This window comes from Coregonus lavaretus (assembly GCF_964263955.1).
Source record: "Coregonus lavaretus genome assembly, contig: HAP1_SCAFFOLD_489, whole genome shotgun sequence".
Taxonomy (NCBI): Eukaryota; Metazoa; Chordata; class Actinopteri; order Salmoniformes; family Salmonidae; genus Coregonus; species Coregonus lavaretus.
This window is the reverse complement of record NW_028162170.1, coordinates 300,588-315,746: the sequence shown is the minus strand read 5'-3', so window position 1 is coordinate 315,746 and position 15,159 is coordinate 300,588. Positions and strand designations below refer to the sequence as shown.

At 46.0% G+C, this 15,159-nt stretch overlaps 1 protein-coding gene and 1 long non-coding RNA gene across 2 annotated transcripts; both read left to right on the top strand.

Annotated features, from left to right (window-relative positions):
• Nucleotides 1–2,251: 2,251 nt before the first annotated feature.
• Nucleotides 2,252–3,110, top strand: LOC311119511 (uncharacterized protein; the record flags this gene model as incomplete). Its single annotated transcript, XM_084194188.1, has 3 exons — nt 2,252–2,289; nt 2,512–2,629; nt 2,853–3,110. The coding sequence occupies exons 2-3, from the start codon at nt 2,522–2,524 to the stop codon at nt 3,108–3,110; spliced, it is 366 nt and encodes a 121-aa protein (XP_084050314.1). The 5' UTR covers nt 2,252–2,289; nt 2,512–2,521.
• A 1,704-nt stretch (nt 3,111–4,814) lies between these two features.
• On the top strand, nt 4,815–5,350 carry LOC311119505. The gene is made up of 3 exons (XR_014611983.1): nt 4,815–4,838; nt 4,967–5,058; nt 5,264–5,350. It is a non-coding gene; the product is annotated as an uncharacterized lncRNA (long non-coding RNA).
• Nucleotides 5,351–15,159: the final 9,809 nt, after the last annotated feature.

Below are 15,159 nucleotides of genomic sequence, written 5' to 3'. Positions count from 1 at the left end.
GTAGGTTTTAAGGTGTGGTTGCATGTTTGTCGTGGCCGCATCGTCACTCTTGATGTTCTTTTTCCAGATTGCAAGTGAAACACCTTTAGATGTGGTAAGTACCAGTTGGTTACTTTTCCTCACACTAGCTTGTTTAAGATACGAATGCAACACCCCAGTATGTCTGCAGGGGCTGGTCACTGAGATTTACAACATGAAACATGCTACTAGACTAACCTTCAAAGTAAATATGTTACAAGTCTAAACTGGCCCGTCCTTGTCTTTCCCCAGCTAATGGAAACCTCAGGGACAGACATCCTGAACGACTCTGATGTCAGAGCTCCCATCAGCCCCCTACACTTAGCTGTGAGTAAAGCCTACCTGCTCCTGTAGGGGTCTCGCCACATGACAAATGGCACCCTATTCCCTATTTAGTGCACTACTTTTGACCAGAGCCTTATGGGCCCAGATCAAAAGTACTGCACTACATGGGAAATAGGGTGCTATCTGGGATGCAGGCATGGTGTTGTTTTTCCACGAAAAGTTGATTGTCCAGACACTCACACACCATGTTCCTATCTGTTCCTGATTAGTGTAAAATACATGCATATTTTGACACGGTGATGATGAGGATGATTTCCTTATTTTGCCATTTGAGTTAATCAACCTCCAACAGAGGAGAAGTAGAGTGTTTCTAAATCTCACGCTTGGCAGGGACCTTCGATGTTGATGCTGGGCGGGAGAAAAAATGGGCACCCGATTTGAGAGACACTGGTCTACTTTAGGGGTCTAGGACTGTTTCTGTTCAGGCATACCACTGGTCTACTATAGGACATTGATTATATTAAGAGTGTATTTCTGTTCAGGCATACCACTGGTCTACTATAGGACATTGATTATATTAGGAGTGTATATCTGTTCAGGCATACCACTGGTCTACTATAGGACATTGATTATATTAGGAGTGTATTTCTGTTCAGGCGTACCACTGGTCTACTATAGGACATTGATTATATTAGGAGTGTATATCTGTTCTGGCATACCACTGGTCTACTATAGGACATTGATTATATTAGGAGTGTATATCTGTTCAGGCATACCACTGGTCTACTATAGGACATTGATTATATTAGGAGTGTATTTCTGTTCAGGCATACCACTGGTCTACTATAGGACATTGATTATATTAGGAGTGTATATCTGTTCAGGCATACCACTGGTCTACTATAGGACATTGATTATATTAGGAGTGTATATCTGTTCTGGCATACCACTGGTCTACTATAGGACATTGATTATATTAGGAGTGTATATCTGTTCTGGCATACCACTGGTCTACTATAGGACATTGATTATATTAGGAGTGTATTTCTGTTCAGGCATACCACTGGACTTTGCTTCAGACTGTGTGTTTGTTTCCATTCAGGCGTACCACGGCCACCACCATGCTATGGAGGTCCTGGTTCAGTCTCTGCTGGATCTAGACGTGAGGAACAGCCAGGGGCGCACCCCTCTGGACCTGGCTGCCTTTAAAGGCCATGTGGAGTGTGTTGACGTCCTCATCAACCAGGGAGCCTCCATCCTGGTTAAAGACTTCACCCTGAAGAGGACCCCCATCCACGCTGCAGGTACGCATAGGATATCACGTAAGACCTAGAGATTCTGTAATTCAAAAGTTTTCCTTACCAAGATGGACATTTGTTTGGTCATGTTGCTAGGACGCCAATGTCCACTCTAGGGATATTATATAGCATAGTGTGAAAATGCCCACTACACACTGATCTAAGGTCATTTTTTGTCATTATTGCTGAGGATCTGGGGAGGGTAAGCTGATCCTAGATCAGTGCACAGGGGGACTTCTATCCAGAGCCAGGTACACAGCTAGCAGGTGACAGGCTTCGAGGGCCTCAGCCCCAAAATGTTTTATTATCTGCTGTGTTAACATCATGAGGATGTCATCTACCAATACCACTGTTCTAGAAATCTGTCTGTTCATGTGAAGGTAATAGTCGTCCAGCAATCAGCTCATATCCTCTCTGTTTAGCCTCCTCTAGCTACCAACGGTCAATCATCTCACATTCTTATATCCTCTCTGTTTATCCTCCTCTAGCTACCAACGGTCATTCATCTCACATTCTTATATCCTCTCTGTTTATCCTCCTCTAGCTACCAACGGTCAATCATCTCACATTCTTATATCCTCTCTGTTTATCCTCCTCTAGCTACCAACGGTCATTCGGAGTGTTTGCGTTTGCTGATTGGAAATGCTGACCTCCAGAGTGCAGTGGACGTTCAAGACGGGAATGGACAGTAAGTCAATTGGGTTTTGGATACAATTCCTGAAATAAAGAGATTTTGACACTAGTTCTACGTCCCAAATGGCACCCTATGCCCTACTTGGTGCACTACTTTAAACCAGAACCCTATGGGCTCGGGTCAAAAGTAGTGTACCATATAGGGAATAGGTTGCCATTTGGGACTCAGCCTGGTTATTACCAGTTTGTAATATGACCTTGTTGTCTTGTGTATCAGAACCCCTCTGATGCTGTCAGTGCTGAGCGGACACACAGACTGTGTGTACTCACTACTCAACAAGGGAGCCAGCGTAGAAGCCAAAGACAAGTGGGGCAGAACAGCGCTACACAGAGGGGTGAGGAGGAGAGCTGGCTGTATACGCTCACACACAGAAAGAGACGGGGAGGCTCAAATATACATATTATCTTCAGAAAAGTAGTTGTCCATGGGTAGTGGTGTATTCATCCCTGTAGGGGGACCTGCCTCCAGACATCATTTGTAATAATTGATGATTCATTATTATATCATTGATTATTAGTTATTCAAATCCATTCTTGTCTCCCTGCCCTTCCTCCCAGGCGTTGACGGGTCATGAGGAGTGTGTGGAGGCCCTGCTGCAGCACAGCGCCAGCTTCCTGGTTCGGGACTGTAAGGGGCGGACCCCTGTCCACCTGGCGGCGGAATCCGGACACATCGGGGTGCTGGGGGGGCTCCTACACGCCGCCCAGTCAGTGGAGACCCTCCCCGTCATCACAGACAACCAGGGCTACACGCCACTACACTGGGCCTGCTACAACGGTACGTACTGGACTAACGGAACACTAGATATTTTCTGATTTTCTCTCTTCAGCACCGTAAACATGTCCCTGAATTAGGCAGGCCATACAACTAGGGGTGTAACTATTCGATTTGTATCACGATTCGTGGTTGTCGATACGATTCAAGGACGATATTGGTTCATTTAGAACGATACGATCCGAAACGATTCAGTGACTTGAAATCGATTCAGTAACCTTTTAGCCAAAAATTCAACCAGTGTGACTGAAATAAATACCTGGATACTGGACAGTGCAGGTGAAGTTTCCTAGATTCCTGTTTCTTGTAAGGACCGCAATGGTGGCTTGATAATTTCTCGCTCGTCGGCTTCTCCTCTGTCGTCCGCCATGCTATGTTTTGTTGTCTTTGCGCCTTTGCGCTGCTGCTGGCGTGGGGCGATGACGTCACGGATAGGCAGACTGAATCGAGTAATGTTTAAAGCCTTTATCATTAAAAGTGCTAAGAAAAAACATCCATATAAAGTCTGACGTGCTTAAATCCAATGGGTTATTTCCTAGAATCGATACAATCGATTTATTACATTTTAAAACGATGTTAGAGTGATATATGTTGTCCAAAAGGCCAACTCACCGAGCACAGATCGATGTAGTTGGATCATAGGAATATAAATCGATACATCGATGTAGTAGATGGATCGTTACACCCCTACATACAACGGTACGTACTGACTAACTGGACTGTAGCTCTGTTCTCTCCTCCATGAAGTGTACACTCATTCACTCCCTCTTGTGGCTTGAAAAGCATTCGATTGGTGTGGACGGAGCCATGTGGGGGAATGAACAAGACTACAACAGAATTAGGGGTTATGACTCTCAGTGGAGGACCTTACACTGAAACAGGACTTTGTCATAGCATATGTCACCGAGGGCAACTCGTTCAGCCCCCTCCACTGTGCTGTGATCAATGACAACGAGGGGGCTGCAGAGATGCTGATTGACACTCTGGGGCCGGCCATTGTCAACGCCACTGACACCAAGAACCGGTAACTACAGCACATGACAAAGTCCTTTTCTTCTGGAGAATAATGTTGTCTTGGGAATAAAATGACCTCTGGGGTTGGATGAGGGATTGTAGATTACTTTTAATACATCTATTAGTGATTTTATATTTCTATGGTATAAACAGGGTTAATTGAACAAACTTGTTTATAACAGTCCTACATGATATCCGTGAAATAAGTTTCCTCTCTCTCCAGGACCCCCCTGCATGCGGCGGCTTTCACGGACCACGTGGAGTGTCTTCAGCTGCTGCTAGGCCACAACGCCCAGGTCAACTCCCCCGATGCCTCCGGGAAGACCTCCCTCATGATGGCTGCTGAGAACGGACAAACCAACGCTGTCGGTACGCAGCCCCCTCTCCTCCGCTTTGCCTCGCCCAGCCGGCTTAAGTTCAACATGTCTGTTTTACATTTTAATAAGTCGCTTCATTTCCTAATTGAGTTTCTTTATGTTTCTCTGTCTGTGTCAGAGCTGTTGGTGAGCAGTGCCAAAGCAGAGCTCACCCTGCAGGATGCAGTCAAGAACACTGCTCTTCATCTGGCCTGCAGTAAGGTGAGCATCCCCACATGAAGATGACGTTCATCTGAACAGTTGGCTCTCTCTGGTTGAAATTTTGGTCTGACATGTTTGACTCTGGTTTTTAAAGGGGCATGAAACCAGTGCTTTGTTGATATTGGAGAAGATTACAGACAGGAACCTCATCAACTCGACTAACGCAGCCTTACAGACGTACGTATGGTTCAGCTGTATTAATTGGGCCAGAAGAATTAGAAGAAGTGCACTATATAGGGAATAGTCTGGCATTTGGGAGGTATCCTCATTTGCTGCTGGCTAATCTGACGGTACTTTCTCCTCAGGCCGTTACACGTTGCAGCCAGAAATGGTCTGACGGTGGTGGTTCAGGAGCTACTAGTGAAGGGTGCTAGCGTGCTCGCAGTCGATTAGAATGGTAAGATCCATAACGCTAACACCGTTTTCTTCTGTACTTCTCTTCTCAATGTGTCCACAATTGTTTCTCTCTAGTCCACTGCTTGGTTATTGTCTTAACTTTGTATCTCCTAGCCTGCTGTTATTTCATGTTTTTCACCAACAGTGTTATAGTAAACGGTGATGCTCCTGAAGTGACCCTCTGCTGTTCTGTTTGAACCCCTCAGGTTACACGCCTGCCTTGGCCTGCGCCCCCAACAAAGACGTGGCGGACTGCCTGGCGCTGATCCTGGCCACCATGATGCCCGTGTCCCCCTGCAACCCGGCGCCCAGCCTGTCCTTCAGTGCCATTAACCACTACACCACCAGCCCCTCCAAGAGTGTGACCTTCGACAGCCTGCCCGTGCTGCGCAGCGAGCACAGCTCCTACTGCAGCTTCAACAACATCGGCCACCGCGACCACGATGGAGGCTTCTACAAGGATGAGGAACTCAACGACTCAGAGACATACTGAGGGGGGTGGTGGTCGCTGCCCAGGAGGGGAGCCAAGGGTAGGCGGATGGACAGTGAAGTGGGGCAGAGGCCACAAACAAATCCACACATACACACCGTGTCTTAAATCACCACAGCCAGCTTTGGGAGGGCACGAGCCGAGACAGTCCGCACAGGAGCCTTAAGAGTCCTGCAGATGGAGAGAGAGAAATGGAGGGAGGGAGGGAGAGGGGGAGGCACAACAGGCTGGCTGGCCACACTCATCCTCTCGTACCACCAGGTGTCCTTCCAGCAGATACTGGACTTCAGAGGAACTGCTGCTGCTATACCCCACCTTTACCTTTACCCACAAAGGTCCTAAACGGTAGAAACTGTCCAGCCAACAGACAGACGGACACCTTATGACGGCAATAACCTGTAGTCCAAGGGGATAGTAGCACTTCACTGAGTGAAAAACAGACATGGACCAAAAGATGTGGAAGAAGCCTTTTCAAAACCTGTTTTGACAGTAGAAATGGGATTGAGCGTTTTGGCCTGAGAAAAAACATAAGGAGTGATGTTTCATTTAAGTTTTATGAGAGTGATGGTCATGTTTATCCGCACACTAAGACAGTCAGAACGCACCTAGCCTCTTGTCTGTAATCCATGTGGGAGGAGGGGAAATCATTTATTTTTTATGAACAAACATTTTAATAAAATCATTCATGTCTTAAGCTCCTGACCCTCTGTGGGAACCAAAAAATCGTAGTATTTGCTCTCATGAGTAATTTCAAAGAATTTCCATCCCCAATGGCACCCTATTCCCTTTATAGTACACTACTTTTGACCAGGGCCATAGGGTTCTGGTCAAAAGTAGTGTACTCTATAAAGAATAGGGTGCCATTTAGATTTTGCATTTGTATGTGAGCGACAGGACTTTTTACATTTGCGTTATTAAACCTACCTGTCCTTTGCCCTCTAGAAAATATTTTAGAAAGTAAATTATTAATTCATGTATTCTTTCTTGTGATATTTATGTCATCATTTTGTGCCTTCTTTAGTTACTGAGGGGAGGTTAGGAGAGTAGGGGCAGCTGTATGAGCGAAAACAATGATGCACACTAAGTAATACAATTTTACATTTTACATTTTTAGTTATTTAGCAGACGCTCTTATCCAGCGTTTGTGAAAAGCACTGATACTATTCCGAGGCATATGAGGGGGAAAACATGCCTCCCTTGGAGAGGAGAAACACTGTAAACCAATGGTAGGACAGCAGCATTTAGATTTTCTTCTGTTGAAAAAAAAATATATATATTATTTGTCTTGGTCTTATAATCAATGTATTTTGACAGGTTTTGCTTGCTTAACTTCTTCAAAAAAATGAAACCACTCAAACCTTTTATGTGATTGCTTGTTCAAACCCCCGTTTTTGTCTCTTTTTTAAAATAATTTTAACTGGAAATATGTACAATACATATGCTATGTTCGTCAAATCAGGATCAGGAGGTTCACAGGTTTTTTCGTGTCCTTTTTTTCTTTAAAAGGATGAAACTAGCATGTACATATGAAATAGTGACTGAATCGAAACTCCCATGAATTCTTTCAGTATCTGAAGATTGCTGTATATTTTATGAGTAATAAAATAAAGAAATGAGTTATGTTATTTAATAATGAACTATGGGTTATCTGTTTTATGTGACAACCGCAGTATCAATTTCTAGGTGACAGTGGTGCTAATCCCAAAAGAAAGGCTACATACAACAAGGAACAAGAAGTCTATTGGCAAAGTGATGAATATTGCATGTACCTTGGCCTAACGGTGTGGGTTATGTATTTTATTTTTCATGGCGTCCTCAACATTACAGTTTTAAGGGCAACAATAGCCTACATTTGTTTACAACTCGCAGGATTTCCATACATGAGCTTTCAACAACACAGAGTGTTGCATCAGCACGAGATCGAAAGTGCGTCAAATCTGTACAGGTCATTGTTCCGTCATCACTGATAAACGTTGAAACTGATGAAAAACCGCTGGAGCAGTTCAGTCTAAACCTCCCTAGTGCTGGAGGATTGCGTTTGTTTTCGCTCTGGATGCGCGTTCATTTTGGCAAGGAAATGTGCTGATTTTGCAAGGAGATGGAGAATAAAGAGTTCAAGGTAGGCATGTTATTTATTTTTAAATCTTCAATTATATTAATTACTGTGGATTAAATATTGTTTAACAAATGAAATAATGTGCTATTCATGCTGTAATATCAAACTAGAAAGTCTATGGCCGGGGAGTCATGAGAGTTGGCTAAAGGTACAGTAGGGTCAAATGGGGGTCAAAGGTTATGACAGCACCTTCATGAATTCGTCCAAAATGGCACCCTATTCCCTATGTAGGCTAGTGTACTACTTTTGACCAGGAGCCATAGAAGGGTTGGCTGACGTCACGAAAATGATGCTCGCGCATCGATGGCCGGAAGTCGTGTATCTTGTTATGATTCTGAACCTCAGCTAACAACAAGCTGCCATGTGGGGAATCGTAGCTCTGTGGCATGTTTCAGCTTGTTGTATGGTGTTATTGATACCATGTCTTGTTTTGAGGTGTTTTGACTGATATCATGTCTATGCAATGACTCAAATTCGCTACCTAGCTAACCAACAACAACTGTAACAATGTATTTGAGACGAGTTCATTGTTCAAATGTATTTATGTTTGCATTAAACATTTAGAGACTAAATATAGTTTACATGTTGTCAACAGTCTAAGTCAAACCCTGTCTATTTTGCCCCATAGTTGCATGCCAGTTTTGTTGCTTAACAACCAACCCCTCTATAGAGTCCCACAGTGGAGGTGTGATAATACCCATAAAACCTAGCGGTCAAACAGGGACATGGTTCCAATCGTTTTTCCACCATTCATTTTTCCCATAGCCGATTTTAGAAACACATAAAATAAGGGCTGTATTTCGTGTAGGCTTACCCTGGCGTGACGTTTTTGTAACTATGTAAATCTCTCTCGGACAAGTTGACTTTTATCAGTATATTTACATTTTACATTTATATCATTTAGCAGACGCTCTTATCCAGAGCGACTTACAATGGTGCATTCAACAATTGGTGCATTCAACTTATGATAGCCAGTGGGACAACCACTTATTTTTCTTATTTTTTTTTTTATGGGGGGGAGGGGGGGGTAGAAGGATTACTTTATACTATTCCAGGTATTCCTTAAAGAGGTAGGGTTTCAAGTGTCTCCGGAAGGTGGTCAGTGACTCCGCTGTCCTGGCGTCGTGGGGGAGCTTGTTCCACCATTGGGGTGCCAGAGCCTGAAGGTAAGGAGGTGCCGTTCCCCTCACAGCTCCGTAGGCAAGCACCATGGTCTTGTAGTAGATGCGAGCCTCAACTGAGCGGGGTGACATGAGAGAACTTGGGAAGGTCGAACACCAGACGGGCTGCGGCGTTCTGGATAAGTTGTAGGGGTTTAATGGCACAGGCAGGGAGCCCAGCCAACAGCGAGTTGCAGTAATCAAGACGGGAGATGACATGTGCCTGGATTAGGAACTGTGCCGCTTTCTGTGTAAGGTAGGGTCGTACTCTGCAAATGTTGTAGAGCATGAACCTGCAGGATCGGGTCACCGTTTTGATGTTAGCAGAGAATGACAGGGTGTTGTCCAGGGTCACGCCAAGGCTCTTTGCACTCTGGGAGGAGGACACAATGGAGTTGTCAACCGTGATGGCGAGATCATGGAACGGGCAGTCCTTCCCAGGGATGAAGAGCAGCTCCGTCTTGCAGAGGTTCAGCTTGAGGTGGTGATCCGACATCCACACTGATATGTCTGCCAGACATGCAGAGATGCGATTCGCCACCTGGTTATCAGAAGGGGGAAAGGAGAAAATTAATTGTGTGTTGTCTGCGTAGCAATGATAGGAGAGACCATGTGAGGATATGACAGAGCCAAGTGACTTGGTGTATAGAGAGAATAGGAGAGGGCCTAGAACTGAGCCCTGGGGGACACCAGTGGTGAGAGCACATGGTGCGGAGACAGATTCTCGCCACGCTACCTGGTAGGAGCGACCTGTCAGGTAGGACGCAATCCAAGAGTGAGCAGCGCCGGAGATGCCCAACTCGGAGAGGGTGGAGAGGAGGATCTGATGGTTTACAGTATCAAAGGCAGCGGATAGGTCTAGAAGGATAAGAGCAGAGGAGAGAGAGTTAGCTTTAGCAGTGCGGAGAGCCTCCATGACACAGAGAAGAGCAGTCTCAGTTGAATGACCAGTCTTGAAACCTGACTGGTTTGGATCAAGAAGGTCATTCTGAGAGTGATAGCAGGAGAGTTGGCTAGAGACGGCACGCTCAAGAGATTTGGAGAGAAAAGAAAGAAGGGATACTTACTTGTCTGTAGTTGTTGACATCGGAGGGATCGAGTGTAGGTTTTTTGAGGAGGGGTGCAACTCTCGCTCTCTTGAAGACGGAAGGGACATGGCCAGCGGTCAAGGATGAGTTGATGAGCGAGGTGAGGTGAGGTGAGGTAAGGGAGAAGGTCTCCGGAAATGGTCTGGAGAAGAGAGGAGGGGATAGGGTCAAGCGGGCAGGTTGTTGGGCGGCCGGCCGTCACAAGTCGCAAGATTTCATCTGGAGAGAGAGGGGAGAAAAAAGTCAAAGCATAGGGTAGGGCAGTGTGAGCAGGACCAGCGGTGTCATTTCACTTAATAAATGAGGATCGGATGTCGTCAACCTTCTTTTCAAAATGGTTGACGAAGTCATCCACAGAGAGGGAGGAGGGTGGGGGAGGAGGATTCAGCAGGGAGGAGAAGGTGGCAAAGAGCTTCCTAGGGTTAGAGGCATAGGTTTGAAATTTAGAGTGGTAGAAAGTGGCTTTAGCAGCGGAAACAGAGGAAGAGAATGTAGAGAGGAGGGAGTGAAAAGATGACAGGTCCACAGGGAGTCTAGTTTTCCTCCATTTCCGCTCGGCTGCCCGGAGCCCTCTTCTGTGAGCTCGCAATGAGTCGTCAAGCCACGGAGCAGGAGGGGAGGACCGAGCCGGCCGGGAGGATAGGGGACATAGAGAGTCAAAAGATGCAGAAAGGGAGGAGAGGAGGGTTGAGGAGGCAGAATCAGGAGATCGGAGGGAGAAGGATTTAGCAGAGGGAAGAGATGATAGGATGGAAGAGGAGAGAGTAGCGGGAGAGAGAGAGCGAAGGTTGTGATGGCACATTACCATCTGAGTAGGGGCAGAGTGAGTAGTGTTGGAGGAGAGCGAGAGAGAAAAGGATACAAAGTAGTGGTCGGAGACTTGGAGGGGAGTTGCAGTGAGATTAGTAGAAGAACAGCATCTAGTAAAGATGAGGTCAAGCGTATTGCCTGCCTTGTGAGTAGGGGGGGACGGTGAGAGGGTGAGGTCAAAAGAGGAAAGGAGTGGAAAGAAGGAGGCAGAGAGAAATGAGGCAGAGACGTAGGGAGGTTAAAGTCACCCAGAACTGTGAGGGGTGAGCCATCCTCAGGAAAGGAACTTATCAAGGCGTCAAGCTCATTGATGAACTCTCCAAGGGAACCTGGAGGGCGATAAATGACAAGGATGTTAAGCTTGAATGGGCTAGTGATGTGACAGCATGGAATTCAAATGAGGAGATAGACAGATGGGTCAGGGGAAAAAGAGAGAATGTCCACTTTGGAGAGATGAGGATTCCTGTGCCACCGCCGCGCCGACCAGATGCTCTCGGGGTATGCGAGAACACATGGTTAGACGAGGAAAGAGCAGTAGGAGTAGCAGTGTTTTCTGTGGTAATCCATGTTTCCGTCAGCGCCAAGAAGTCGAGGGACTGGAGGGTAGCATAGGCTGAGATTAACTCTGCCTTGTTGGCTGCAGAACGGCAGTTCCAGAGGCTGCCAGACCACTAGGTTTTATGGGTATTATGACTCATACTGTGGGACTCTATAGGGCTCCAGCCAAAAGAAGTGCACTATATTGGAACTAGGGTGCTATTTCGGACACAAGCATAGATATGATGCATTATTATGTGACCATAGAAATAGAATCACTAGAAAGGATAGAGCCTCTGACCTTGGCAATTTGACTGGTAAACTGAACTGCACACCTGATATGATGTTCTGGTGATTATATTTCTCTGAATATGATGCATTATGATGTGACAATGAGAGTTGGGTTAATGGTGCTCTCAAGGCAACTGGGAACTCGAAAAAAATAACTAGGTCAAATCATGACGTCCGTGATCTTCAGGTCGGAAAGTCGGAGCTCTAGAAAGATGCCAGAGTTTCCGACTTGGAATTCCTTTTTACATTTTGTGGTGGTTATTTTATCCCCTTTTTCTCCCCAATTTTTCGTGATATCCAATTGGTAGTTACGATCTTGTTACGATCTTGTCTCATCGCTGCAACTCCCCAGCGGGCTCGGGAGAGGTGAAGGTTGAGTCAGGCGTCCTCCAAAACATGACCCGCCAAGCCGCGCTGCTTCCGACTTGGAATTCCGAGTTGGATGACTGTTCAAAACGATTTTTCCCAGTCGGAGCTTGTTTTTTTTTCCTATTTCCCAGTTGTCTTGAACGCACTGAAGTCGGAAGTCAGAGATTTCCCAGTTGTTTTGAACACGGCAAAAGGCGACACAGTAGGTGACATCTAAACATGACTTTGTGCTGTCTTTCAGAGGTCAGAGGTCAATGGGAATGACCTCACCCTCATAGACCTGGATGACCCCATCAATGAAGCTGATGTTATGAAGGAAGTCAGGTAAGTGATTTACACTAATGACACATTTGTGACTGGTTACAGGATCACATAGGCCTACAGATACAGATTCAGTAGTAGGTCAAAGGTCACCGCCTATGGAGAGGTAGGCCCAGAGCCATGTATTTAGAGAGTTGGGACATTGAGATATAAACTCAGCAAAAAAAGAAACGTCCTCTCACTGTCAACTGCGTTTATTTTCAGCAAACTGAACGTGTAAATAACGCATCTCCCGAGTGGCGCAGTGTTCTAAGGCACTGCATCGCAGTGCTAGCTGTGCCACTAGAGATCCTGGTTCGAATCCAGGCTCTGTCGTAGCCGGCCGCGACCGGGAGACCCATGGGGCGGCGCACAATTGGCACAGCGTCGTCCAGGGTAGGGGAGGGAATGGCCGGCAGGGATGTAGCTCAGTTGGTAGAGCATGGCGTTTGCAACGCCAGGGTTGTGGGTTCGATTCCCACGGGGGGGCAGTATGAAAAATATATATATATATATATAAAAAAAGAATAAAAATAAAATAAACAAATAAAACAATGTATGCACTCACTAACTGTAAGTCGCTCTGTAGCTCAACTGGTAGAGCACGGCGCTTTGTAACGCCAAGGTAGTGGGTTCGATCCCCGGGACCACCCATACACAAAAATGTATGCACGCATGACTGTAAGTCGCTTTGGATAAAAGCGTCTGCTAAATGGCATATTATATTATTATTATTATAAGAGCGTCTGCTAAATGACTAAAATGTAAAAATGTAATGTAAATATTTGTATGAACATAACAAGATTCAACAACTGAGACATAAACTGAACAAGTTCCACAGACGTGTGACTAACAGAACAAAGGGGGGGGGTCAAAATCTAAAGTAACAGTATCTGGTGTGGCCACCAGCTGCATTAAGTACTGCAGTGCATCTCCTCCTCATGGACTGCACCAGATTTGCCAGTTCTTGCTGTGATATGTTACCCCCTCGTCCACCAAGGCACCTGCAAGTTCCCAGACATTTCTGGGGGGAATGGCTAAATCCTAGCCCTCACCCTCCGATCCAACAGATCCAGGCTCTTCATGGCAGAACACTGACATTCCTGTCTTGCAGGAAATCACGCACAGAACGAGCAGTATGGCTGGTGGCATTGTCATGCTGGAGGGTCATGTCAGGATGAGCCTGCAGGAAGGGTACCACATGAGGGAGGAGGATGTCTTCCCTGTAACGCACAGCGTTGAGATTTCCTGCAATGACAACAAGCGTAGTCCGATGATGCTGTGACACACCGCCCAAGACCATGACGGACCATCCACCTCCAAATCGATCCCGCTCCAGAGTACAGGCCTTGGTGTATCGCTCATTCCTTCGACGATAAACACGAATCCGACCATCACCCCTGGTGAGACAAAACCGCGACTCGTCAGTGAAGAGCACTTTTTTGCCAGTCCTGTCTGGTCCAGCGACGGTGTGTTTGTGCCCATAGGCGACGTTGTTGCCGGTGATGTCTGGTGAGGACTTGCCTTACAACAGGCCTACAAGCCCTCAGTCCAGCCTCTCTCAGCCTATTACGGACAGTCTGAGCACTGATGGAGGGATTGTGCGTTCCTGGTGTAACTCGGGCAGTTGTTGTTGCCATCCTGTACCTGTCCCGCAGGATGTTCCGATCCTGTGCAGATGTTGTTACACGTGGTCTGCCACTGCGAGGATGATCAGCTGTCCGTCCTGTCTCCCTGTAGCTCTGTCTTAGGCGTCTCACAGTACGGACATTGCAATTTATTGCCCTGGCCACATCTGCAGTCCTCATGCCTCCTTGCAGCATGCCTAAGGCACGTTCACGCAGATGAGCAGGGACCCTGGGCATTTTTCTTTTGGTGTTTTTCAGAGTCAGTAGAAAGGCCTCTTTAGGGTCCTACGTTTTCATAACTACCGTCTGTAAGCTGTTAGTGTCTTAATGACCGTTGCACAGGTGCATGTTCATTAATTGTTTATGGTTCATTGAACAACATTTTACATTTTAGTCATTTAGCAGACACTCTTATCCAGAGCGACTTACAGTTAGTGAGTGCATACATTTTCATACTGGCCCCCCGTGGGAAACAAACCCACAACCCTGGCGTTGCAAGCGCCATGCTCTACCAACTGAGCTACAGGGGACTAGCATGGGAAACAGTGTTTAAACCCTTTACAATGAAGATCTGTGAAGATATTTGGATTTTTACGAATTATCTTTGAAAGATCCTGAAAAAGGGACGTTTTCTTTTTTTGCTGAGTTTATGTATACATTACATGACACAGTAGATATCCATATGACAGCTTGCTCCCCATGGGCAATGTTGACATTTTAAACAATGCTATGTAACTGAACATCTATAATTAGAATTTACTTATAATGAAAGGATAAATGAAAGGCTCCAAGGCGCTAACATGGAGTCCTTTTAAAAGTTGGCAGAATTCTCTAAATATTTGGCTCTGGATAGGCCGAGTCATCTCAAGAGTATTGGAGCCATATAATTTGAGTGATTCTATTCTAATTCTAGAATGATTCATTCTAATTCTGTGATTCTAATTCTATAATTACACATCCTCACACTCACATTATAGCAGTGACCTAAGAGAGATTCCTTTTCTCTATCTAGATCCCATAAAGATCACAGAGAGGCTGAGAGACTGACCAAGTTGGACGAGGCTGTTCTAGACACAGATACCCCAACTCAGTCACAGGAGGTTGAAGAAGAGAGTGAGTTGGACGAGGCTGTTGCCATCCCATCTCAGTCGCAGGAGGTTGAAGGAGAGAGTGAGTTGGACGAGGCTGTTGCCATCCCATCTGAGTCGCAGGACGATGAAGGAGATAGTGAGTTGGACGAGGCTGTTGCCATCCCATCTCAGTCGCAGGAGGTTGAAGGAGAGAGTGAGTTGGACGAGGCTGTTGCCATCCCA